This window comes from Salmo salar, unplaced genomic scaffold (genome assembly GCF_905237065.1).
Source record: "Salmo salar unplaced genomic scaffold, Ssal_v3.1, whole genome shotgun sequence".
Classification (NCBI taxonomy): domain Eukaryota; kingdom Metazoa; phylum Chordata; class Actinopteri; order Salmoniformes; family Salmonidae; genus Salmo; species Salmo salar.
In genome coordinates this window covers 140,188-167,500 of record NW_025547551.1, presented here as the reverse complement: position 1 = coordinate 167,500, position 27,313 = coordinate 140,188, and the positions used below count along the sequence as shown (strand labels likewise).

General features: G+C 43.4%; 1 protein-coding gene across 1 annotated transcript in view; it reads left to right on the top strand.

Annotated features, from left to right (window-relative positions):
• The window catches only part of LOC123731952 (dual specificity protein phosphatase 16-like), a 42,137-nt gene extending 20,406 nt beyond the window's left edge, over positions 1-21,731 (top strand). The window contains 5 exon segments of the mRNA XM_045711342.1: positions 2,258-2,396; positions 11,470-11,648; positions 14,363-14,646; positions 19,889-20,900; positions 20,902-21,731. Coding sequence (XP_045567298.1) covers positions 2,258-2,396; positions 11,470-11,648; positions 14,363-14,646; positions 19,889-20,900; positions 20,902-21,189 — 1,902 coding nt within the window. The 3' untranslated portion in view covers positions 21,190-21,731.
• The last annotated feature ends 5,582 nt before the right edge of the window (positions 21,732-27,313 follow it).

Below are 27,313 nucleotides of genomic sequence, written 5' to 3'. Positions count from 1 at the left end.
GTGTGTTTTAGACAGACAGCATGACAGGCTGTGTGTTTTAGACGAGAGAGACAGCATGACAGGCTGTGTGTTTTAGACAGACAGCACGACAGGCTGTGTGTTTTAACGAGACAGCACGACAGGCTGTGTGTTTTAGACAGACAGCACGACAGGCTGTGTGTTTTAGACAGACAGCATGACAGGCTGTGTGTTTTAGACAGACAGCACGACAGGCTGTGCTTTGGGATTGTGTTGCTGGGGCAGCCAGTGATCTGAGTGTTGACTTTGTGATTGTCTTCAAGTCTAAAGTTGTCTACATATAAGACAATCAATGCATAATCAATGATTGTTGATTTTGAGTGTGTGTTTGTTTGTTTGTTTTGGATTACAATTCTGTTAACTCCTCCTCTTCCTCTCTGAATGTTTCTGTTAACCCTCCTCCTCCTCCTCCTCTCTGAATGTTTCTGTTAACTCTTCCTCCTCTTCTTCCTCTCTGAATGTTTCTGTTAACTCTTCCTCTTCCTCTCTGAATGTTTCTGTTAACTCTTCCTCTTCCTCTTCCTCTTCCTCTCTGAATGTTTCTGTTAACTCCTCCTCTTCCTCTTTCTCTGAATGTTTCTGTTAACTCTTCCTCTTCCTCTCTGAATGTTTCTGTTAACTCCTCCTCTTCCTCTTCCTCTCTGAATGTTTCTGTTAACTCTTCCTCTTCCTCTTCCTCTCTGAATGTTTCTGTTAACTCCTCCTCTTCCTCTTCCTCTCTGAATGTTTCTGTTAACTCCTCCTCTTCCTCTTCCTCTCTGAATGTTTCTGTTAACTCTTCCTCTTCCTCTTCCTCTGAATGTTTCTGTTAACTCTTCCTCTTCCTCTTCCTCCTGAATGTTTCTGTTAACTCTTCCTCTTCCTCTTCCTCCTGAATGTTTCTGTTAACTCCTTCTTCCTCTTCCTCTCTGAATGTTTCTGTTAACTCTTCCTCTTCCTCTTCCTCTCTGAATGTTTCTGTTAACTCTTCCTCTTCCTCTTCCTCTCTGAATGTTTCTGTTAACTCCTTTTCCTCTTCCTCTCTGAATGTTTCTGTTAACTCCTCCTCTTCCTCTTCCTCTCTGAATGTTTCTGTTAACTCTTCCTCTTCCTCTCTGAATGTTTCTGTTAACTCTTCCTCTTCCTCTTCCTCCTGAATGTTTCTGTTAACTCTTCCTCTTCCTCTTCCTCTGAATGTTTCTGTTAACTCTTCCTCTTCCTCTCTGAATGTTTCTGTTAACTCCTCCTCTTCCTCTTCCTCTCTGAATGTTTCTGTTAACTCTTCCTCTCCTCTCTGAATGTTTCTGTTAACTCTTCCTCTTCCTCTCTCTGAATGTTTCTGTTAACTCTTCCTCTTCCTCTCTGAATGTTTCTGTTAACTCTTCCTCTTCCTCTCTCTCTGAATGTTTCTGTTAACTCTTCCTCTTCCTCTTCCTCTCTCTGTTAACTCTTCCTCTTCCTCTCTCTCTCTGTTAACTCTTCCTCTTCCTCTCTCTGAATGTTTCTGTTAACTCTTCCTCTTCCTCTCTAATCCTCTCCTCTTCCTCTCCTTTCTCGTGGGCTTCTCTGTTGACATTCATCTGACCTCTTCCTTTCTCTCTGAGTTCCTTACCTCCTATTGGCCAACTCTTCCTCTCCGTACCTGCTCTGGTTACCTCACTCACCTCTTCCTCCTGACTGTTTCTGCTAACTCTTCCTCCTCCTCTCTGCCTAGCCTTCATCCTCCTCACTGCCCTTCCTCTCTGTCTGTTCCTCTCTAACTCCTCCTCTTCCTCTCTGACTGTTTCTGTTATCTCTCTCCTCTTCCTCTCTGAATGTTTCTGTTAACTCTCCTCTTCCTCTCTGAATGTTTCTGTCAACTCCTCCTCTTCCTCTCTGGAATGCTTCTGTTAACTCTTCCTCTTCCTCTCTCCTCCTCCAGCTCTCTTCTTCCTCTCTGACTGCTTCTCTAACTCTCCTTCCTCTTCCTCTCTCTCTCTTCTCTTCCTCTCCTCCGCCTCTTCCTCTTCCTCTCTGACTCTCTCTCTCTCTCTCTTCCTCTCTCCTCTTCCTCTCTCCCTCAACTCTTCCTCTTCCTCTTCCTCTCTCTCTCTCTTCCTCTCCTCTTCCTCTCCTCTCCTCTTCCTCTTCCTCTCTGACTGTTTCTGTTAACTCTTCCTCCTCCTCTTCCTCTCTGAATGTTTCTGTTAACTCTTCCTCTTCCTCTCTGAATGTTTCTGTTAACTCTTCCTCTCCTCGTCCTCTCCTCTTCCTCTCCTAGTTGGAGCTCGTGGGCATTCAGGAGGTGGTGGTGTATGACCAGAGTTCATCTGACCCCTTGACCTTTCTCTCGGAGGCCTTCCTTACCGTCCTATTGGCCAAGCTGGAGAAGAGCTTCCCCTCCGTACACCTGCTCTCAGGTTAGACACGCCCACTCAGCCCTCCCTCCTCCTCACTGCCTCTCTCTCTCTCTCTCTCTCCCCTTCCTCTCTCCCCCTCCTCCCTCCCCCTCCAGCCCTTCATCCTCCTCACTGCCTCTCTCTCTCCCCTTCCTCTCTCCCCCTCCTCCCTCCCCACTCAGCCCTTCATCCTCCTCACTGCCTCTCTCTCTCTCTCTCCCCTTCCTCTCTCCCCCTCCTCCCTCCCCCTCCAGCACTTGCTGGCTGCTGGTGATAGGACAGCTAACTGAACATGGCTGCTGGTGATAGGACAGCTAACTGAACATGGCTGCTGGTGATAGGACAGCTAACTGAACATGGCTGCTGGTGATAGGACAGCTAACTGAACATGGCTGCTGGTGATAGGACAGCTACCTGAACATGGCTGCTGGTGATAGGACAGCTAACTGAACATGGCTGCTGGTGATAGGACAGCTACCTGAACATGGCTGCTGGTGATAGGACAGCTAACTGAACATGGCTGCTGGTGATAGGACAGCTAACTGAACATGGCTGCTGGTGATAGGACAGCTAACTGAACATGGCTGCTGGTGATAGGACAGCTACCTGAACATGGCTGCTGGTGATAGGACAGCTAACTGAACATGGCTGCTGGTGATAGGACAGCTACCTGAACATGGCTGCTGGTGATAGGACAGCTAACTGAACATGGCTGCTGGTGATAGGACAGCTACCTGAACATGGCTGCTGGTGATAGGACAGCTAACTGAACATGGCTGCTGGTGATAGGACAGCTAACTGAACATGGCTGCTGGTGATAGGACAGCTAACTGAACATGGCTGCTGGTGATAGGACAGCTAACTGAACATGGCTGCTGGTGATTTGACAGCTAACTGAACATGGCTGCTGGTGATAGGACAGCTAACTGAACATGGCTGCTGGTGATAGGACAGCTAACTGAACATGGCTGCTGGTGATAGGACAGCTAACTGAACATGGCTGCTGGTGATAGGACAGCTAACTGAACATGGCTGCTGGTGATAGGACAGCTAACTGAACATGGCTGCTGGTGATAGGACAGCTACCTGAACATGGCTGCTGGTGATAGGACAGCTACCTGAACATGGCTGCTGGTGATAGGACAGCTAACTGAACATGGCTGCTGGTGATAGGACAGCTAACTGAACATGGCTGCTGGTGATTTTAGGTCCGTTTTTCTGTCGTCTCCGTCCGTCTCAAACGTCAGTTAGGAAGTTGTTTCGTTTCAGATACGGTTCCTGTTTCTATCGTGATGTCATCAGGATGGAACTTCCCTTCGAATTAAGAGCCAATCAGACATCAGACGTTATCACGTTACACCAGAGGTTATAACTCTCCCTGTAACAACACCAGAGGTTATAACTCTCCCTGTAACAACACCAGAGGTTATAACTCTCCCCGTAACAACACCAGAGGTTATAACTCTCCCCGTAACAACACCAGAGGTTATAACTCTCCCTGTAACAACACCAGAGGTTATAACTCTCCCCGTAACAACACCAGAGGTTATAACTCTCCCTGTAACAACACCAGAGGTTATAACTCTCCCCGTAACAACACCAGAGGTTATAACTCTCCCCGTAACAACACCAGAGGTTATAACTCTCCCTGTAACATCACCAGAGGTTATAACTCTCCCTGTAACAACACCAGAGGTTATAACTCTCCCCGTAACAACACCAGAGGTTATAACTCTCCCTGTAACAACACCAGAGGTTATAACTCTCCCTGTAACAACACCAGAGGTTATAACTTTCCCCGTAACAACACCAGAGGTTATAACTCTCCCCGTAACAACACCAGAGGTTATAACTCTCCCTGTAACATCACCAGAGGTTATAACTCTCCCCGTAACAACACCAGAGGTTATAACTCTCCCTGTAACAACACCAGAGGTTATAACTCTCCCTGTAACAACACCAGAGGTTATAACTTTCCCCGTAACAACACCAGAGGTTATAACTCTCCCCGTAACAACACCAGAGGTTATAACTCTCCCTGTAACATCACCAGAGGTTATAACTCTCCCCGTAACAACACCAGAGGTTATAACTCTCCCCGTAACAACACCAGAGGTTATAACTCTCCCCGTAACAACACCAGAGGTTATAACTCTCCCTGTAGCATCACCAGAGGTTATAACTCTCCCCGTAACAACACCAGACGTTATAACTCTCCCTGTAACAACACCAGAGGTTATAACTCTCCCTGTAACAACACCAGATGTTATAACTCTCCCTGTAACAACACCAGAGGTTATAACTCTCCCCGTAGAGAAGTGAATTATTCTGCTGTTGGCCCTCTGACCTGACAAAACAATACAGTCCAAATGTCACCGAGTCTAAGTACGGTTCGCTCCGTTGCAATGCGGACGTTGATCCAGCAGCGCGACGGTTGCTACGGGGAAGTGACTGCGTCGAAATGAGATGTGATCAAAACTTCCAGTGTGTCACTCGAACCACTAAACTTCCGCATTCAGTTAGAGTCTCTGTTTATTTCCCACAGAGAAAGGTTCCCCAACCCCGGATACAATACACAGCTGTACATCCATCCTGCATTGTTATCAATCAGACGGCTTCGTCAGTATTGCTGTAATGTGAGTGAGGCGGAGAGAGGAGGAGAGAGGAGGAGAGAGGAGGAGAGAGGAGGGGAGAGGAGGAGAGTGGAGGAGAGAGGAGGAGAGAGGAGGAGAGAGGAGGAGAGAGGCGGAGAGTGGAGGAGAGAGGAGGAGAGAGGAGGAGAGAGGAGGGTGGAGAGAGGAGGAGAGAGGAGGAGAGAGGAGGGGAGGGAGAGAGGAGGAGAGAGGAGGGGAGAGGAGGAGAGAGGAGGAGAGAGGTGGAGAGAGGTGGAGAGAGGAGGGGAGAGGAGGAGAGAGGAGGAGAGAGGTGGAGAGATGTGGAGAGAGGAGGGAGAGGTGGAGAGATGTGGAGAGAGATGGAGTGAGGCGGAGAGTGGAGGAGAGAGGAGGAGAGAGGTGGGGAGAGGAGGAGAGAGGAGGAGAGAGGAGGGGAGAGGAGGAGAGAGGAGGAGAGAGGTGGAGAGATGTGGAGAGAGATGGAGAGAGGAGGGGGAGAGGAGGAGAGAGGAGGGGAGAGGAGGAGAGAGGTGGAGAGAGGAGGGGAGAAGAGGAGAGAGGAGGAGAGAGGAGGGGAGAGGAGGAGAGAGGAGGGGAGAGGAGGGGAGAGGAGGAGAGAGGAGGAGAGAGGTGGAGAGATGTGGAGAGAGATGGAGAGAGGAGGAGAGAGGAGGAGAGGAGGGGAGAGGAGTAGAGGAGGAGAGAGGAGGGGAGAGGAGGAGAGAGGTGGAGAGAGGAGGAGAGAGAGGTGGAGAGAGATGGAGAGAGGAGGGGAGAGAGGAGGAGAGAGGAGGGGAGAGGAGGAGGAGAGAGGTGGAGAGAGATGGAGAGAGGAGGAGAGAGGAGGGGAGAGGAGGAGAGAGGAGGGGAGAGGAGGAGAGAGGGTGGAGAGAGATGGAGAGAGGAGGAGAGGAGGGGAGAGGAGGGGAGAGGAGGAGAGAGGAGGGAGAGGAGGGAGAGGAGGAGAGAGGTGGAGAGAGATGGAGAGAGGAGGAGAGGAGGGGGAGAGGAGGAGAGAGGTGGAGAGAGATGGAGAGAGGAGGAGAGAGGAGGAGAGGAGGGGAGAGGAGTAGAGGAGGAGAGAGGTGGAGAGAGGGGAGAGGAGGAGAGAGGAGGAGAGAGGAGGGGAGAGGTGGAGAGAGGAGGGGAGAGGTGGAGAGAGGAGGGGAGAGGTGGAGAGAGGAGGAGAGGAGGGGAGAGGAGTAGAGGAGGAGAGATGAGGACTGATGCATGATGTGGTTGTTTCTGTGAGCTTTAAGAACATTTCCTCATGAAGTCCTCCTGGGCTGAGTCCTAAATGGCCCCCTATTCCCTATATAGCCCATGGGGCTCTGGTTAAAAGTAGTGCACTGACTGCAGGGGATGGGGTTCCATTTAGGATGGGCCCATGAGGCTGGAGAGACACGGGTTGCCAAGCAACTAGGACTGGGCTGGTCTGAGGGTCGGCTGGTACAGGTGGCTGGTGAGTGTGAGTGTGTGTTTCCATGTGTGTGTGTGTGTGTGTGTGTGTGCGTGTCCATGTCTGTGTGTCCATGTGTGTGTGTTTCCGCGTGTGTGTCCATGTGTGTGTGTTTCCGCGTGTGTGTCCATGTGTGTGTCCATGTGTGTGTCTGTGTGTGAGTGTGTGTGTGTGTGTGTTTCCATGTGTGTGTGTGTGTGTGTTTCCATGTGTGTGTGAGTGTGGTGTGTGTGTGTTTTCATGTGTGTGTGTTTCCGTGTGTGTGTGTTTCCATGTGAGTGTGTGTGTGGGTGTTTCGTGTGTGTGTGTGTGTGTGTGTGTGTGTGTGTGTGTGTGTGTGTGTGTGTGTGTGTGTGTGTGTGTGTGTGTGTGTGTGTCTAAGTGTCTAAGTGTGCGTGAGTGTGTGTGTGTGTGTGTGTCCGTGTGTGTGTGTGTGTGTTTCCGTGTGTGTGTGTGTGTGGGTGTTTCCGTGTGTGTGTGTGTTTCCATGTGTGTGTGTGTGTGTCCAAGTGTGCGTGCGTGTGTGTTTTCGTGTGTGTGTGTGTGTGTTTCCATGTGTGTGTGTGTGTGTGTGTGTGTGTGTGTGTGTGTCGTGTGTGTGTGTGTGTGTGTGAGTGTGTGTGTGAGTGTGTTTCCGTGTGTGTGTGTGTGTGTGTGTGTGTGTGTGTGTGTGTGTGTGTGTGTGTGTGTGTGTGTGTGTGTGTGTGTGTGTGTGTGTGTGTGTGTGTGTGTGTGAGTGTGTTTCCATGTGTGTGTGTGAGTGTGTGTGTGTGAGTGTGTGTTTCCGTGTGTGTGTGTGTTTCCGTGTGTGTGTGTGTGTGTGTGTGTGTGTTTCCGTGTGTGAGTGTGTGTGTTTCCATGTGAGTGTGTGTGTTTCTGTGTGTGTGTGTGTGTTTCCGTGTGTGTGTGTGTGTGTGTGTGTGTGTGTGTGTGTGTGTGTGTGTGTGTGTGTGTGTGTGTGTGTGTGTGTTTGGCAGTTTGGCAGTTTGGCTGCTGTTGCTAGTCAGGTTTACAGTGTACAGTATCAGAGCCTGTTGCTAGGCAGGTTTAGTGTACAGTATCAGAGCCTGTTGCTAGGCAGGTTTAGTGTACAGTATCAGAGCCTGTTGCTAGGCAGGTTTAGTGTACAGTATCAGAGCCTGTTGCTAGGCAGGTTTAGTGTACAGTATCAGAGCCTGTTGCTAGGCAGGTTTAGTGTACAGTATCAGAGCCTGTTGCTAGGCAGGTTTAGTGTACCGTATCAGAGCCTGTTGCTAGGCAGGTTTAGTGTACCGTATCAGAGCCTGTTGCTAGGCAGGTTTAGTGTACCGTATCAGAGCCTGTTGCTAGGCAGGTTTAGTGTACCGTATCAGAGCCTGTTGCTAGGCAGGTTTAGTGTACAGTATCAGAGCCTGTTGCTAGGCAGGTTTAGTGTACCGTATCAGAGCCTGTTGCTAGGCAGGTTTAGTGTACAGTATCAGAGCCTGTTGCTAGGCAGGTTTAGTGTACAGTATCAGAGCCTGTTGCTAGGCAGGTTTAGTGTACAGTATCAGAGCCTGTTGCTAGGCAGGTTTAGTGTACCGTATCAGAGCCTGTTGCTAGGCAGGTTTAGTGTACAGTATCAGAGCCTGTTGCTAGGCAGGTTTAGTGTACAGTATCAGAGCCTGTTGCTAGGCAGGTTTAGTGTACAGTATCAGAGCCTGTTGCTAGGCAGGTTTAGTGTACAGTATCAGAGCCTGTTGCTAGGCAGGTTTAGTGTACCGTATCAGAGCCTGTTGCTAGGCAGGTTTAGTGTACAGTATCAGAGCCTGTTGCTAGGCAGGTTTAGTGTACAGTATCAGAGCCTGTTGCTAGGCAGGTTTAGTGTACAGTATCAGAGCCTGTTGCTAGGCAGGTTTAGTTTACCGTATCAGAGCCTGTTGCTAGGCAGGTTTAGTGTACCGTCTCAGAGCCTGTTGCTAGGCAGGTTTAGTGTACCGTATCAGAGCCTGTTGCTAGGCAGGTTTAGTGTACAGTATCAGAGCCTGTTGCTTGGCAGGTTTAGTGTACAATTTTTTTTCAACAATTATGTTGACGCATTTATCATTCACACAAAGTCCGATGAGTAAACTCTAGTATCTCTAATACAGTAACCTCTAGTAATACAGTAACCTCTACTATCTCTAATACAGTAACCTCTAGTATCTCTAACACAGTAACCTCTAGTATCTCTAATACAGTAACCTCTAGCATCTCTAATACAGTAACCTCTAGTATCTCTAACACAGTAACCTCTAGTAATACAGTAACCTCTAGTAATACAGTAACCTCTAGTATCTCTAATACAGTAACCTCTAGTATCTCTAATACAGTAACCTCTAGCATCTCTAACACAGTAACCTCTAGTAATACAGTAACCTCTAGTATCTATAATACAGTAACCTCTAGTAATACAGTAACCTCTAGTAATACAGTAACCTCTAGTATCTCTAATACAGTAACCTCTAGTAGCTCTAATACAGTAACCTCTAGTAATACAGTAACCTCTAGTAATACAGTAACCTCTAGCAATACAGTAACCTCTAGTAACTCTAATACAGTAACCTCTAGTAATACAGTAACCTCTAGTAATACAGTAACCTCTAGTAACTCTAATACAGTAACCTCTAGTATCTCTAACACAGTAACCTCTAGTAATACAGTAACCTCTAGTAATACAGTAACCTATATTATCTCTAATACAGTAACCTCTAGTAACTCTAATACAGTAACCTCTAGTAACTCTAATACAGTAACCTCTAGTATCTCTAACACAGTAACCTCTAGTAATACAGTAACCTCTAGTAATACAGTAACCTATATTATCTCTAATACAGTAACCTCTAGTAACTCTAATACAGTAACCTCTAGCATCTCTAATACAGTAACCTCTAGTATCTCTAATACAGTAACCTCTAGTAATACAGTAACCTCTAGTAATACAGTAACCTCTAGTATCTCTAATACAGTAACCTCTAATATCTCTAATACAGTAAACTCTAGTATCTCTAATACAGTAACCTCTAGTATCTCTAATACATTAACCTCTAGTATCTCTAATACAGTAACCTTTAGTATCTCTAATACAGTAACCTCTAGTAATACAGTAACCTCTAGTAATACAGTAACCTCTAGTAATACAGTAACCTCTAGTAATACAGTAACCTCTAGTATCTCTAATACAGTAACCTCTAGTAGCTCTAATACAGTAACCTCTAGTAATACAGTAACCTCTAGTAATACAGTAACCTCTGGTATCTCTAATACAGTAACCTCTAGTATATCTAATACAGTAACCTCTAGTATCTCTAATACAGTAACCTCTGGTATCTCTAACACAGTAACCTCTAGCATCTCTAATACAGTAACCTCTAGTATCTCTAATACAGTAACCTCTAGTAATACAGTAACCTCTAGTATCTCTAATACAGTAACCTCTAGTAATACAGTAACCTCTAGTATCTCTAATACAGTAACCTCTAGTAATACAGTAACCTCTAGTAATACAGTAACCTCTAGTATCTCTAATACAGTAACCTCTAGTATCTCTAACACAGTAACCTCTAGTAATACAGTAACCTATAGTAATACAGTAACCTCTGGTATCTCTAATACAGTAACCTCTAGCATCTCTAACACAGTAACCTCTAGCATCTCTAATACAGTAACCTCTAGCATCTCTAATACAGTAACCTCTAGTAATACAGTAACCTCTAGTATATCTAATACAGTAACCTCTAGTAATACAGTAACCTCTAGTAATACAGTAACCTCTAGTAATACAGTAACCTCTAGTATCTCTAATACAGTATCCTCTAGTAATACAGTAACCTATAGTAATACAGTAACCTCTGGTATCTCTAATACAGTAACCTCTAGCATCTCTAACACAGTAACCTCTAGCATCTCTAATACAGTAACCTCTAGCATCTCTAATACAGTAACCTCTAGTAATACAGTAACCTCTAGTATCTCTAATACAGTAACCTCTAGTAATACAGTAACCTCTAGTATCTCTAATACAGTAACCTTTAGTAATACAGTAACCTCTAGTAATACAGTAACCTCTAGTATCTCTAACACAGTAACCTCTAGTATCTCTAACACAGTAACCTCTAGCATCTCTAATACAGTAACCTCTAGTAATACAGTAACCTCTAGCATCTCTAACACAGTAACCTCTAGTAATACAGTAACCTCTAGCATCTCTAACACAGTAACCTCTAGTAATACAGTAACCTCTAGCATCTCTAATACAGTAACCTCTAGCATCTCTAACACAGTAACCTCTAGTAATACAGTAACCTCTAGCATCTCTAACACAGTAACCTCTAGTAATACAGTAACCTCTAGCATCTCTAATACAGTAACCTCTAGTATCTCTAACACAGTAACCTCTAGTAATACAGTAACCTCTAGTAATACAGTAACCTCTAGTATCTCTAACACAGTAACCTCTAGTATCTCTAACACAGTAACCTCTAGCATCTCTAATACAGTAACCTCTAGTAATACAGTAACCTCTAGCATCTCTAACACAGTAACCTCTAGTAATACAGTAACCTCTAGTATCTCTAACACAGTAACCTCTAGTATCTCTAACACAGTAACCTCTAGCATCTCTAACACAGTAACCTCTAGCATCTCTAACACAGTAACCTCTAGTATCTCTAACACAGTAACCTCTAGCATCTCTAACACAGTAATCTCTAGCATCTCTAACACAGTAACCTCTAGCATCTCTAACACAGTAACCTCTAGCATCTCTAACACAGTAACCTCTAGTATCTCTAATACAGTAACCTCTAGTATCTCTAATACAGTAACCTCTAGCATCTCTAACACAGTAACCTCTAGCATCTCTAATACAGTAACCTCTAGCATCTCTAACACAGTAACCTCTAGCATCTCTAACACAGTAACCTCTAGCATCTCTAACACAGTAACCTCTAGCATCTCTAACACAGTAACCTCGGTCCTTTATGTGATTGGGATGTTTCTGTCTGTGTGTGTTTGTCTTCAGGTGGTTTCACAGAGTTTTCCCAGCTGTTTCCAGGTCTGTGTGAAGGTAAGGCTCTTCTGGCCACATCCTGCCTGGTCCCGACCTGCCTCTCTCAGCCCTGCCTGCCCCTCAACACCTCTGGTCCAACACGCATCCTGCCTCACCTTTACCTGGGCTGTCAGAGAGACGTTCTCAACAAGGTAATAGATATATTATGGGATACCTAGTTTATATATTACTATATATTACTATATATACTCAACAAGGTATTAGATATATTATAGGATACCTAGTTTATATATTACTATATATTACTATATATTACTATATATTACTATATATACTCAACAAGGTAATCGATATATTATAGGATACCTAGTTTATATATTACTATATATTACTATATATTACTATATATACTCAACAAGGTATTAGATATATGATAGGATACCTAGTTTATATATTACTATATATTACTATATATTACTATATATACTCAACAAGGTAATCGATATATTATAGGATACCTAGTTTATATATTACTATATATTACTATATATTACTATATATACTCAACAAGGTATTAGATATATGATAGGATACCTAGTTTATATATTACTATATATTACTATATATACTCAACAAGGTAATCGATATATTATAGGATACCTAGTTTATATATTACTATATATTACTATATATTACTATATATACTCAACAAGGTATTAGATATATTATAGGATACCTAGTTTATATATTACTATATATTACTATATATATTATAGGATACCTAGTTTATATATTACTATATATTACTATATATTACTATATATACTCAACAAGGTATTAGATATATGATAGGATACCTAGTTTATATATTACTATATATTACTATATATTACTATATATACTCAACAAGGTAATAGATATATTATAGGATACCTAGTTTATATATTATTATATATTACTATATATACTCAACAAGGTAATCGATATATTATAGGATACCTAGTTTATATATTACTATATATTACTATATATTACTATATATACTCAACAAGGTATTAGATATATTATAGGATACCTAGTTTATATATTACTATATATTACTATATATTACTATATATACTCAACAAGGTATTAGATATATGATAGGATACCTAGTTTATATATTACTATATATTCATATATATTACTATATATTACTATATATACTCAACAAGGTATTAGATATATTATAGGATACCTAGTTTATATATTACTATATATATATCATAGCATTCTAACCAGCTGTATTCCTCCCTCCTCTACAGGAAGTGATGTGTGTAAAGCATTCTAACCAGCTGTATTCCTCCCTCCTCTACAGGAAGTGGTGTGTGTAAAAGCATTCTAACCAGCTGTATTCCTCCCTCCTCTACAGGAAGTGATGTGTGTTAAGCATTCTAACCAGCTGTATTCCTCCCTCTACAGGAAGTGATGTGTAAAGCATTCTAACCAGCTGTATTCCTCCCTCCTCTACAGGAAATGATGTGTGTAAAGCATTCTAACCAGCTGTATTCCTCCCTCCTCTACAGGAAGTGATGTGTGTAAAAGCATTCTAACCAGCTGTATTCCTCCCTCCTCTACAGGAAGTGATGTGTGTAAAGCATTCTTACCAGCTGTATTCCTCCCTCCTCTACAGGAAGTGATGTGTGTAAAGCATTCTAACCAGCTGTATTCCTCCCTCCTCTGCAGGAAGTGATGTGTGTGTAAAGCATTCTAACCAGCTGTATTCCTCCCTCCTCTACAGGAAGTGATGTGTGTAAAAGCATTCTAACCAGCTGTATTCCTCCCTCTACAGGAAGTGATGTGTAAAGCATTCTAACCAGCTGTATTCCTCCCTCCTCTACAGGAAATGATGTGTGTAAAGCATTCTAACCAGCTGTATTCCTCCCTCCTCTACAGGAAGTGATGTGTGTAAAAGCATTCTAACCAGCTGTATTCCTCCCTCCTCTACAGGAAGTGATGTGTGTTAAGCATTCTAACCAGCTGTATTCCTCCCTCCTCTACAGGAAGTGATGTGTGTAAAGCATTCTAACCAGCTGTATTCCTGACCTCCTCTACAGGAAGTGATGTGTGTAAAGCACTCTTACCAGCTGTATTCCTCCCTCCTCTACAGGAAGTGATGTGTGTAAAGCATTCTAACCAGCTGTATTCCTCCCTCCTCTGCAGGAAGTGATGTGTGTGTAAAGCATTCTAACCAGCTGTATTCCTCCCTCCTCTACAGGAAGTGATGTGTGTAAAAGCATTCTAACCAGCTGTATTCCTCCCTCTACAGGAAGTGATGTGTGTAAAAGCATTCTAACCAGCTGTATTCCTCCCTCCTCTACAGGAAGTGATGTGTGTAAAAGCATTCCTACCAGCTGTATTCCTCCCTCCTCTACAGGAAGTGATGTGTGTAAAAGCATTCCTACCAGCTGTATTCCTCCCTCCTCTACAGGAAGTGATGTGTGTAAAAGCATTCTAACCAGCTGTATTCCTCCCTCCTCTACAGGAAGTGATGTGTGTGTAAAGCATTCTAACCAGCTGTATTCCTCCCTCCTCTACAGGAAGTGATGTGTGTAAAGCGTTCTAACCAGCTGTATTCCTCCCTCCTCTACAGGAAGTGATGTGTGTTAAGCATTCTAACCAGCTGTATTCCTCCCTCCTCTACAGGAAGTGATGTGTGTAAAGCATTCTAACCAGCTGTATTCCTCCCTCCTCTACAGGAAGTGATGTGTGTGTAAAGCATTCTAACCAGCTGTATTCCTCCCTTCTCTACAGGAAGTGATGTGTGTAAAAGCATTCTAACCCAGCTGTATTCCTCACCTCCTCTACAGGAAGTGAAGTGTGTAAAAGCATTCTAACCCAGCTGTATTCCTCACCTCCTCTACAGGAAGTGATGCAGCGGAATGAGATAGCGTACGTCCTGAATGCCAGTAACACATGTCCCAAACCAGACTACATCCCAGAGTCTCACTTCCTGCGAGTTCCTGTCAACGACAGCTTCTGTGAGAAGATCCTCCCCTGGTTCGACAGATCTGTGGAGTTCATAGAGAAGGCCAAAGCCTCCAACGCCTGTGTGCTGGTCCACTGTCTGGCTGGCATCTCCCGCTCGGCAACCATCGCTATCGCTTACATCATGACGAGGATGGACATGTCACTAGACGAAGCTTACAGGTGAGATGAGTGAAACCCCCTGTAGGACCATAATAAGGATTTACAGGTGAGATGTAGGACCATAATAAGGATTTACAGGTGAGATGTAGGACCATAATAAGGATTTACAGGTGAGATGATAGGACCATAATAAGGATTTACAGGTGAGATGTAGGACCATAATAAGGATTTACAGGTGAGATGAATAGAACCATAATAAGGATTTACAGGTGAGATGTAGGACCATAATAAGGATTTACAGGTGAGATGTAGGACCATAATAAGGATTTACAGGTGAGATGTAGGACCATAATAAGGATTTACAGGTGAGATGTAGGACCATAATAAGGATTTACAGGTGAGATGTAGGACCATAATAAGGATTTACAGGTGAGATGTAGGACCATAATAAGGATTTACAGGTGAGATGTAGGACCATAATAAGGATTTACAGGTGAGATGTAGGACCATAATAAGGATTTACAGGTGAGATGTAGGACCATAATAAGGATTTACAGGTGAGATGAATAGGACCATAATAAGGATTTACAGGTGAGATGTAGAACCATAATAAGGATTTACAGGTGAGATGTAGGACCATAATAAGGATTTACAGGTGAGATGTAGGACCATAATAAGGATTTACAGGTGAGATGTAGGACCATAATAAGGATTTACAGGTGAGATGTAGGACCATAATAAGGATTTACAGGTGAGATGTAGGACCATAATAAGGATTTACAGGTGAGATGTAGGACCATAATAAGGATTTACAGGTGAGATGAATAGGACCATAATAAGGATGTACAGGTGAGATGTAGAACCATAATAAGGATTTACAGGTGAGATGTAGGACCATAATAAGGATTTACAGGTGAGATGAATAGGACCATAATAAGGATTTACAGGTGAGATGAATAGGACCATAATAAGGATTTACAGGTGAGATGTAGAACCATAATAAGGATTTACAGGTGAGATGTAGGACCATAATAAGGATTTACAGGTGAGATGTAGGACCATAATAAGGATTTACAGGTGAGATGTAGGACCATAATAAGGATTTACAGGTGAGATGTAGAACCATAATAAGGATTTACAGGTGAGATGTAGGACCATAATAAGGATTTACAGGTGAGATGTAGGACCATAATAAGGATTTACAGGTGAGATGTAGGACCATAATAACGATTTACAGGTGAGATGTAGAACCATAATAAGGATTTACAGGTGAGATGAATAGGACCATAATAAGGATTTACAGGTGAGATGTAGGACCATAATAAGGATTTACAGGTGAGATGTAGGACCATAATAAGGATTTACAGGTGAGATGTAGGACCATAATAAGGATTTACAGGTGAGATGAATAGGACCATAATAAGGATTTACAGGTGAGATGTAGAACCATAATAAGGATTTACAGGTGAGATGAATAGGACCATAATAAGGATTTACAGGTGAGATGTAGAACCATAATAAGGATTTACAGGTGAGATGTAGGACCATAATAAGGATTTACAGGTGAGATGTAGGACCATAATAAGGATTTACAGGTGAGATGTAGAACCATAATAAGGATTTACAGGTGAGATGTAGAACCATAATAAGGATTTACAGGTGAGATGAATAGGACCATAATAAGGATTTACAGGTGAGATGAATAGGACCATAATAAGGATTTACAGGTGAGATGAATAGGACCATAATAAGGATTTACAGGTGAGATGTAGAACCATAATAAGGATTTACAGGTGAGATGTAGGACCATAATAAGGATTTACAGGTGAGATGTAGGACCATAATAAGGATTTACAGGTGAGATGAATAGGACCATAAATAAGGATTTACAGGTGAGATGTAGGACCATAATAAGGATTTACAGGTGAGATGAATAGGACCATAATAAGGATTTACAGGTGAGATGATAGGACCATAATAAGGATTTACAGGTGAGATGTAGGACCATAATAAGGATTTACAGGTGAGATGTAGGACCATAATAAGGATTTACAGGTGAGATGTAGGACCATAATAAGGATTTACAGGTGAGATGAATAGGACCATAATAAGGATGTACAGGTGAGATGTAGAACCATAATAAGGATTTACAGGTGAGATGTAGAACCATAATAAGGATTTACAGGTGAGATGTAGGACCATAATAAGGATTTACAGGTGAGATGAATAGGACCATAATAAGGATTTACAGGTGAGATGTAGGACCATAATAAGGATTTACAGGTGAGATGAATAGGACCATAATAAGGATGTACAGGTGAGATGTAGAACCATAATAAGGATTTACAGGTGAGATGTAGGACCATAATAAGGATTTACAGGTGAGATGTAGAACCATAATAAGGATTTACAGGTGAGATGTAGGACCATAATAAGGATTTACAGGTGAGATGTAGGACCATAATAAGGATTTACAGGTGAGATGAATAGGACCATAATAAGGATGTACAGGTGAGATGTAGGACCATAATAAGGATTTACAGGTGAGATGAATAGGACCATAATAAGGATTTACAGGTGAGATGAATAGGACCATAATAAGGATTTACAGGTGAGATGAATAGGACCATAATAAGGATTTACAGGTGAGATGTAGGACCATAATAAGGATTTACAGGTGAGATGAATAGGACCATAATAAGGATTTACAGGTGAGATGTAGAACCATAATAAGGATTTACAGGTGAGATGAATAGGACCATAATAAGGATTTACAGGTGAGATGAATAGGACCATAATAAGGATTTACAGGTGAGATGAATAGGACCATAATAAGGATTTACAGGTGAGATGTAGGACCATAATAAGGATTTACAGGTGAGATGTAGAACCATAATAAGAATTTACAGGTGAGATGTAGGACCATAATAAGGATTTACAGGTGAGATGTAGGACCATAATAAGGATTTACAGGTGAGATGTAGAACCATAATAAGAATTTACAGGTGAGATGTAGGACCATAATAAGGATTTACAGGTGAGATGTAGGACCATAATAAGGATTTACAGGTGAGATGTAGGACCATAATAAGGATGTACAGGTGAGATGTAGGACCATAATAAGGATTTACAGGTGAGATGTAGGACCATAATAAGGATTTACAGGTGAGATGAATAGGACCATAATAAGGATTTACAGGTGAGATGAATAGGACCATAATAAGGATTTACAGGTGAGATGTAGAACCATAATAAGGATTTACAGGTGAGATGAATAGGACCATAATAAGGATTTACAGGTGAGATGAATAGGACCATAATAAGGATTTACAGGTGAGATGTAGAACCATAATAAGGATTTACAGGTGAGATGAATAGGACCATAATAAGGATTTACAGGTGAGATGAATAGGACCATAATAAGGATTTACAGGTGAGATGTAGAACCATAATAAGGATTTACAGGTGAGATGAATAGGACCATAATAAGGATTTACAGGTGAGATGTAGAACCATAATAAGGATGTACAGGTGAGATGTAGGACCATAATAAGGATTTACAGGTGAGATGTAGAACCATAATAAGGATGTACAGGTGAGATGTAGAACCATATTAAGGATTTACAGGTGAGATGTAGGACCATAATAAGGATTTACAGGTGAGATGTAGGACCATAATAAGGATTTACAGGTGAGATGAATAGGACCATAATAAGGATTTACAGGTGAGATGAATAGGACCATAATAAGGATTTACAGGTGAGATGTAGGACCATAATAAGGATTTACAGGTGAGATGTAGAACCATAATAAGGATTTACAGGTGAGATGAATAGGACCATAATAAGGATTTACAGGTGAGATGTAGGACCATAATAAGGATTTACAGGTGAGATGAATAGGACCATAATAAGGATTTACAGGTGAGATGTAGGACCATAATAAGGATTTACAGGTGAGATGTAGAACCATAATAAGGATTTACAGGTGAGATGTAGGACCATAATAAGGATTTACAGGTGAGATGTAGGACCATAATAAGGATTTACAGGTGAGATGTAGAACCATAATAAGGATTTACAGGTGAGATGTAGGACCATAATAAGGATGTACAGGTGAGATGTAGAACCATAATAAGGATTTACAGGTGAGATGTAGAACCATAATAAGGATTTACAGGTGAGATGAATAGGACCATAATAAGGATTTACAGGTGAGATGAATAGGACCATAATAAGGATTTACAGGTGAGATGAATAGGACCATAATAAGGATTTACAGGTGAGATGTAGGACCATAATAAGGATTTACAGGTGAGATGTAGAACCATAATAAGGATTTACAGGTGAGATGTAGGACCATAATAAGGATTTACAGGTGAGATGTAGGACCATAATAAGGATTTACAGGTGAGATGTAGGACCATAATAAGGATTTACAGGTGAGATGAATAGGACCATAATAAGGATTTACAGGTGAGATGAATAGGACCATAATAAGGATTTACAGGTGAGATGTAGAACCATAATAAGGATTTACAGGTGAGATGAATAGGACCATAATAAGGATTTACAGGTGAGATGAATAGGACCATAATAAGGATTTACAGGTGAGATGAATAGAACCATAATAAGGATTTACAGGTGAGAGGACCATAATAAGGATTTACAGGTGAGATGTAGAACCATAATAAGGATTTACAGGTGAGATGTAGGACCATAATAAGGATTTACAGGTGAGATGTAGAACCATAATAAGGATTTACAGGTGAGATGTAGAACCATAATAAGGATTTACAGGTGAGATGAATAGGACCATAATAAGGATTTACAGGTGAGATGTAGGACCATAATAAGGATTTACAGGTGAGATGTAGGACCATAATAAGGATTTACAGGTGAGATGTAGAACCATAATAAGGATTTACAGGTGAGATGAATAGGACCATAATAAGGATTTACAGGTGAGATGTAGGACCATAATAAGGATGTACAGGTGAGATGTAGAACCATAATAAGGATGTACAGGTGAGATGTAGAACCATAATAAGGATTTACAGGTGAGATGTAGAACCATAATAAGGATTTACAGGTGAGATGAATAGGACCATAATAAGGATTTACAGGTGAGATGAATAGGACCATAATAAGGATTTACAGGTGAGATGAATAGGACCATAAATAAGGATTTACAGGTGAGATGAATAGGACCATAATAAGGATGTACAGGTGAGATGAATGAACGCAGTGCATTGTGGGGGGGCTCTACTGATGTCCTGTATGCTTCCGTCTTTCCTCTCCAGGTTCGTGAAGGAGAAGAGGCCCACCATCTCTCCAAACTTCAACTTCCTGGGTCAGCTGTTGGACTTTGAGAAGAAGATCAAGACTCCTGGAAGGTCGGAGATCAGAGAGACCGTCGGAGTCAAACCCTGTCCCTTCCTCCTCCACCACCCCCTGCTAGATCAGGACCCCTCTAACCCTACTACCCCCAGCCTCCCAGACCCTGCCCTAGCCCTGCTGGAGCCCCTGACCCTGCCGTGTGTCTTGGCCCCCTGGCCTCCAGAAGAGAGGCTCCTCGCCCAGGCTCTCCAGGGGCTCCAAGGCCTCCAGCTGAACCAGGGAGCGGAGGACAACGCCGCCCAGCTGAAAAGGTCCTTCTCTCTGGACATCAAGTCGTACAGGGAGCCAGGAGGCCGCGGCGGCGCCCCCGTGAGGCCGTACCCCAACCCTACGTCCCACCCCGGAGCCCAGGAGTATTATAATCCATCCGTGAGCTTCAAGGAGCCTGCTGGGAAACCGTGTCACTTCTCTCCTGTGAAGGAGATGTCAGAGCAGTCTACACCTGAGCCGAGCCCTGACGAGGAGCGGGACGACGGCCTCGCGGACCCTGCTGCTACGTCTGTTGTTCCCACTGCTACTCCTGTAGTCTCCACCACAACCATCACCTCCTCTTCCTCCTCCCTTCCCGGCACCACTACCAGTACTACCACCTCCAACCAGCCCAGCGTGAAGCAACCCGGCCAGGCTAAGCCCCTCTCCTGTTCCCAGCAGCTCCAGCGTAGTGGCAGTATGGAGGAGAGCTCTAACCCTACCCTTAACCACACCCCTCACACCACCGGCTTCCTGTTCGGCCTATCACGTTCCCAGCAGCACCTGTCCAAGCCCGCCCCTAACCTAGGCTCCGCCCTGAAGGGCTGGCACTCTGACATCCTATTGGGTCCCGTCACCGTGTCGTCGGGTGGATGGTACCTCTCCGAGTCGTCGCACCGCTTCTACTCCACCTCCGCCATCTTAGGAAGCGGGGCTAACATTCTAGGGGGGTGGCGGCGCGGCGGCGTACAGCGTGAGCCAGGGGTTGGAGGAGGTGCGGCGGCGCGGGAGGCAGAGGAGCGGCGACCACGGGGACTCGCGGAGGAGCTGGCACGAGGAGAGCACCTTGGAGAAGCAGCTGAAGAGACGGAGCTGTCAGATGGAAATCGGAGACAGGATGAGAGGAGGAGGAGGAGGAGGAGGAGGAAGAGGAGGAGGAGAGACTAGCTCCAGGGAGGAGATAGGGAGTCACAGCAGCTTCTCGGGAAGCATGGAGGTCATACAGGTGTCCTGAGAGAGGACATTTCAACATGGCCTCCGGTCCAACCGTTACGGAATCATTGATTTGAAATGGAGACGTCCGTTCTAGGGAGTTTTAACATCCTCAGATCAGACCAGTCCCATGTTCAGGGGAAAGACTTGTTCTGGACCCGTCTTATTATCCCACTAGGGACTTGAACCTTGAACTGATCTAGCGGCCCTGTGTACTCGTGTCGCGACAGTTGGCATTAATGTAGTTTGAACTTTGACCTGGAAGCAGAAAGCAGCTGTGTGATGATGATGATGATGATGAATGTGATGAAGAGGTGAACTCTGAGAGGATTGAGACGAACTTGAGTTTTTTGTTTGAATGAGTGTTAATCGTTTTTCATTTATTTCTGAATGTTGATAATCGTTGTCAACAGCAGTAGATGTCTGCCAGATGTTGGATACATGGAGCTTTTATGAAGCCTTATGAAGTCTTTATGAAGCCTTAAAGAAGTCTTTATGAAGCCTTATGAAGTCTTTATGAAGCCTTAAGAAGTCTTTATGAAGCCTTAAAGAAGTCTTTATGAAGCCTTATTGTAGCAGTCTTTATGAAGCCTTAAAGAAGTCTTTATGAAGCCTTAAGAAGTCTTTATGAAGCCTTAAGAAGTCTTTATGAAGCCTTAAGAAGTCTTTATGAAGCTTTAAAGAGTCTTTATGAAGCCTTAAGAAGTCTTTATGAAGCCTTAAGAAGTATTTTTGAAGCCTTAAGAAGTCTTTATGAAGCCTTAAAGAAGTCTTTATGAAGCCTTAAAGAAGTCTTCATGAAGCCTTAAAGAAGTCTTTATGAAGCCTTAAAGAAGTCTTTATGAAGCCTCTTTATGAAGCCTTAAAGAAGTCTTTATGAAGCCTTAAGAAGTCTTTATGAAGCCTTAAAGAAGTCTTTATGAAGCCTTAAAGTAGTCTTTACGAAGCCTTAAAGAAGTCTTTATGAAGCCTTAAAGAAGTCTTTATGAAGCCTTAAGAAGTCTTTATGAAGCGTTATGAAGAACGGGATCAGAGATCCTTGATATCCCTGTGTCAAATCATCCGATACCTCACACATCCAAATTAGAGGCTTCTTCTGTTCCTCTGTCTTCTGATGTTGGAGCTCATTGACAATTCAAATCTCAGGTCTTATTTGAGCAGCAAGAAAAGATGCTTGAACAACTGAACAGTTCCCGAACAGTTCCCGAACAGCTCCCGAACAGCTCCCGAACAGTTCCCGAACAGCTCCCGAACAGCTCCCGAACAGCTCCCGAACAGCTCCCGAACAGTTCCCGAACAGCTCCCGAACAGTTCCCGAACAGCTCCCGAACAGTTCCCGAACAGTTCCCGAACAGTTCCCGAACAGCTCCCGAACAGCTCACGAACAGTTCCCGAACAGTTCCCGAACAGCTCCCGAACAGCTCCCGAACAGCTCCCGAACAGTTCAGTTGGTAGAGCATGGCGCTTGTACCCCAGGGTTGTAGGTTAGATTCCCGGGGCCACCCAGACGTAAAATGTATGTACGCATGACTGTAAATCACTTTGGATTAAAGCGCTAAATATTTTATGTTATTAACGAACGGTGTGGTTGTGGGTTTTTATCTGATACCTGTGGTGAAGGAACGACTGATACCTGTGGTGAAGGAATGATGTAATGACTGATACCTGTGGTGAAGGAATGATGTAATGACTGATACCTGTGGTGAAGGAATGATGTAATGACTGATACCTGTGGTGAAGGAACGACGTATGACTGATACCTGTGGTGAAGGAATGATGTAATGACTGATACCTGTGGTGAAGGAATTATGTAATGACTGATACCTGTGGTGAAGGAATGATGTAATGACCGATACCTGTGGTGAAGGAATGATGTAATGACTGATACCTGTGGTGAAGGAATGATGTAATGTCTGATACCTGTGGTGAAGGAATGATGTAATGTCTGATACCTGTGGTGAAGGAATGATGTAATGACCTGATACCTGTGGTGAAGGAATGATGTAATGACTGATACCTGTGGTGAAGGAATGATGTAATGACTGATACCTGTGGTGAAGGAATGATGTAATGACTGATACCTGTGGTGAAGGAATGATGTAATGACCTGATACCTGTGGTGAAGGAATGATGTAATGACTGATACCTGTGGTGAAGGAATGATGTAATGACTCTGATACCTGTGGTGAAGGAATGATGTAATGACTCTGATACCTGTGGTGAAGGAATGATGTAATGACCTGATACCTGTGGTGAAGGAATGATGTAATGACTGATACTTGTGGTGAAGGAATGATGTAATGACTGATACCTGTGGTGAAGGAATGATGTAATGACTGATACCTGTGGTGAAGGAATGATGTAATGACTCTGATACCTGTGAAGGAATGATGTAATGACTGATACCTGTGGTGAAGGAACGACTGATACCTGTGGTGAAGGAATGATGTAATGACTGATACCTGTGGTGAAGGAATGATGTAATGACCTGATACCTGTGGTGAAGGAATGATGTAATGACTGATACCTGTGGTGAAGGAATGATGTAATGACTGATACCTGTGGTGAAGGAATGATGTAATGACCTGATACCTGTGGTGAAGGAATGATGTAATGACTGATACCTGTGGTGAAGGAATGATGTAATGACTGATACCTGTGGTGAAGGAATGATGTAATGACTGATACCTGTGGTGAAGGAATGATGTAATGACTCTGATACCTGTGGTGAAGGAATGATGTAATGACTGATACCTGTGGTGAAGGAATGACTGATACCTGTGGTGAAGGAATGATGTAATGACTGATACCTGTGGTGAAGGAATGATGTAATGACCTGATACCTGTGGTGAAGGAATGATGTAATGACTGATACCTGTGGTGAAGGAATGATGTAATGACTGATACCTGTGGTGAAGGAATGATGTAATGACTGATACCTGTGGTGAAGGAATGATGTAATGACCTGATACCTGTGGTGAAGGAATGATGTAATGACTGATACCTGTGGTGAAGGAATGATGTAATGACTGATACCTGTGGTGAAGGAATGATGTAATGACCTGATACCTGTGGTGAAGGAATGATGTAATGACTGATACCTGTGGTGAAGGAATGATGTAATGTCTGATACCTGTGGTGAAGGAATGATGTGATGACTGATACCTGTGGTGAAGGAATGATGAGATGACTGATACCTGTGGTGAAGGAATGATGTAATGACTGATACCTGTGGTGAAGGAATGATGTAATGACTCTGATACCTGTGGTGAAGGAATGATGTAATGTCTGATACCTGTGGTGAAGGAATGATGTAATGACCTGATACCTGTGGTGAAGGAATGATGTAATGACTGATACCTGTGGTGAAGGAATGATGTAATGACTGATACCTGTGGTGAAGGAATGATGTAATGACTCTGATACCTGTGGTGAAGGAATGATGTGATGACTGATACCTGTGGTGAAGGAATGATGAGATGACTGATACCTGTGGTGAAGGAATGATGTAATGACTCTGATACCTGTGGTGAAGGAATGATGTAATGACTGATACCTGTGGTGAAGGAATGATGTAATGACTCTGATACCTGTGGTGAAGGAATGATGTAATGACTGATACCTGTGGTGAAGGAATGATGTAATGACTGATACCTGTGGTGAAGGAATGATGTAATGACTCTGATACCTGTGGTGAAGGAATGATGTAATGACTGATACCTGTGGTGAAGGAATGATGTAATGACTGATACCTGTGGTGAAGGAATGACGTAATGACTGATACCTGTGGTGAAGGAATGACGTAATGACTGATACCTGTGGTGAAGGAATGATGTAATGACTGATACCTGTGGTGAAGGAATGACGTAATGACTGATACCTGTGGTGAAGGAATGATGTAATGACTGATACCTGTGGTGAAGGAATGATGTAATGACTCTGATACCTGTGGTGAAGGAATGATGTAATGACTCTGATACCTGTGGTGAAGGAATGATGTAATGACTCTGATACCTGTGGTGAAGGAATGATGTAATGACTGATACCTGTGGTGAAGGAATGATGTAATGACTGATACCTGTGGTGAAGGAATGACGTAATGACTGATACCTGTGGTGAAGGAATGACGTAATGACTGATACCTGTGGTGAAGGAATGATGTAATGACTCTGATACCTGTGGTGAAGGAATGATGTAATGACTGATACCTGTGGTGAAGGAATGATGTAATGACTGATACCTGTGGTGAAGGAATGACGTAATGACTGATACCTGTGGTGAAGGAATGACGTAATGACTGATACCTGTGGTGAAGGAATGATGTAATGACTGATACCTGTGGTGAAGGAATGATGTAATGACTCTGATACCTGTGGTGAAGGAATGATGTAATGACTCTGATACCTGTGGTGAAGGAATGATGTAATGACTCTGATATCTGTGGTGAAGGAATGATGTAATGACTCTGATACCTGTGGTGAAGGAATGATGTAATGACTGATACCTGTGGTGAAGGAATGATGTAATGACTGATACCTGTGGTGAAGGAATGATGTAATGTCTGATACCTGTGGTGAAGGAATGATGTAATGACTGATACCTGTGGTGAAGGAATGATGTAATGACTCTGATACCTGTGGTGAAGGAATGATGTAATGACTCTGATACCTGTGGTGAAGGAATGATGTAATGACTCTGATACCTGTGGTGAAGGAATGATGTAATGACTGATACCTGTGGTGAAGGAATGATGTAATGACTGATACCTGTGGTGAAGGAATGATGTAATGACTGATACCTGTGGTGAAGGAATTATGTAATGTCTGATACCTGTGGTGAAGGAATGATGTAATGACAGATACCTGTGGTGAAGGAATGATGTAATGACTGATACCTGTGGTGAAGGAATTATGTAATGTCTGATACCTGTGGTGAAGGAATGATGTAATGACAGATACCTGTGGTGAAGGAATGATGTAATGACTGATACCTGTGGTGAAGGAATGATGTAATGAGTCTGATACCTGTGGTGAAGGAATGATGTAATGACTCTGATACCTGTGGTGAAGGAATGATGTAATGTCTGATACCTGTGGTGAAGGAATGATGTAATGACTCTGATACCTGTGGTGAAGGAATGATGTAATGACTCTGATACCTGTGGTGAAGGAATGATGTAATGACTCTGATACCTGTGGTGAAGGAATGATGTAATGACAGATACCTGTGGTGAAGGAATGATGTAATGTCTGATACCTGTGGTGAAGGAATGATGTAATGACTCTGATACCTGTGGTGAAGGAATGATGTAATGATTGAGGAACCCTGACCTGAGGTCAGTGGTCCCAGAACTTAGACCAGTGGTCCTGACCCAGACCTGAACCCAGACCTGAACCCTGACCTGAGACCAGTGGTCCTGACCCAGACCTTAGACCAGTGGTCCTGAACCCAGACCTGAACCCTGACCTGAGACCAGTGGTCCTGAACCCTGACCTTAGACCAGTGGTCCTGAACCCTGACCTTAGACCAGTGGGCCTGAACCCTGACCTTAGACCAGTGGTCCTGACCCAGACCTGAACCCTGACCTGAGACCAGTGGTCCTGAACCCTGACCTGAACCCTGACCTGAACCCTGACCTGAGACCAGTGGTCCTGAACCCTGACTTGAACCCTGACCTGAACCCTGACCTGAGACCAGTGGTCCTGAACCCTAACCTGAACCCTGAACCCTGACCTGAGACCAGTAAGTCCTGACCCAGACCTAAACCCTGACCTGAGACCAGTGGTCCTGACCCAGACCTGAACTCTGACCTAAACCCTGACCTTAGACCAGTGGTCCTGAACCCTGACCTGAGACCAGTGGTCCTGACCCAGACCTGAACCCTGACCTGAGACCAGTAGTCCTGACCCAGACCTGAACCCTGACCTGAGACCAGTGGTCCTGAACCCTGACCTTAGACCAGTAGTCCTGACCCAGACCTGAACCCAGACCTGAGACCAGTGGTCCTGAACCCTGACCTGAGACCAGTAGTCCTGACCCAGACCTGAACCCTGACCTGAGACCAGTGGTCCTGAACCCTGACCTTAGACCAGTAGTCCTGACCCAGACCTGAACCCTAACCTGAGACCAGTGGTCCTGACCCAGAC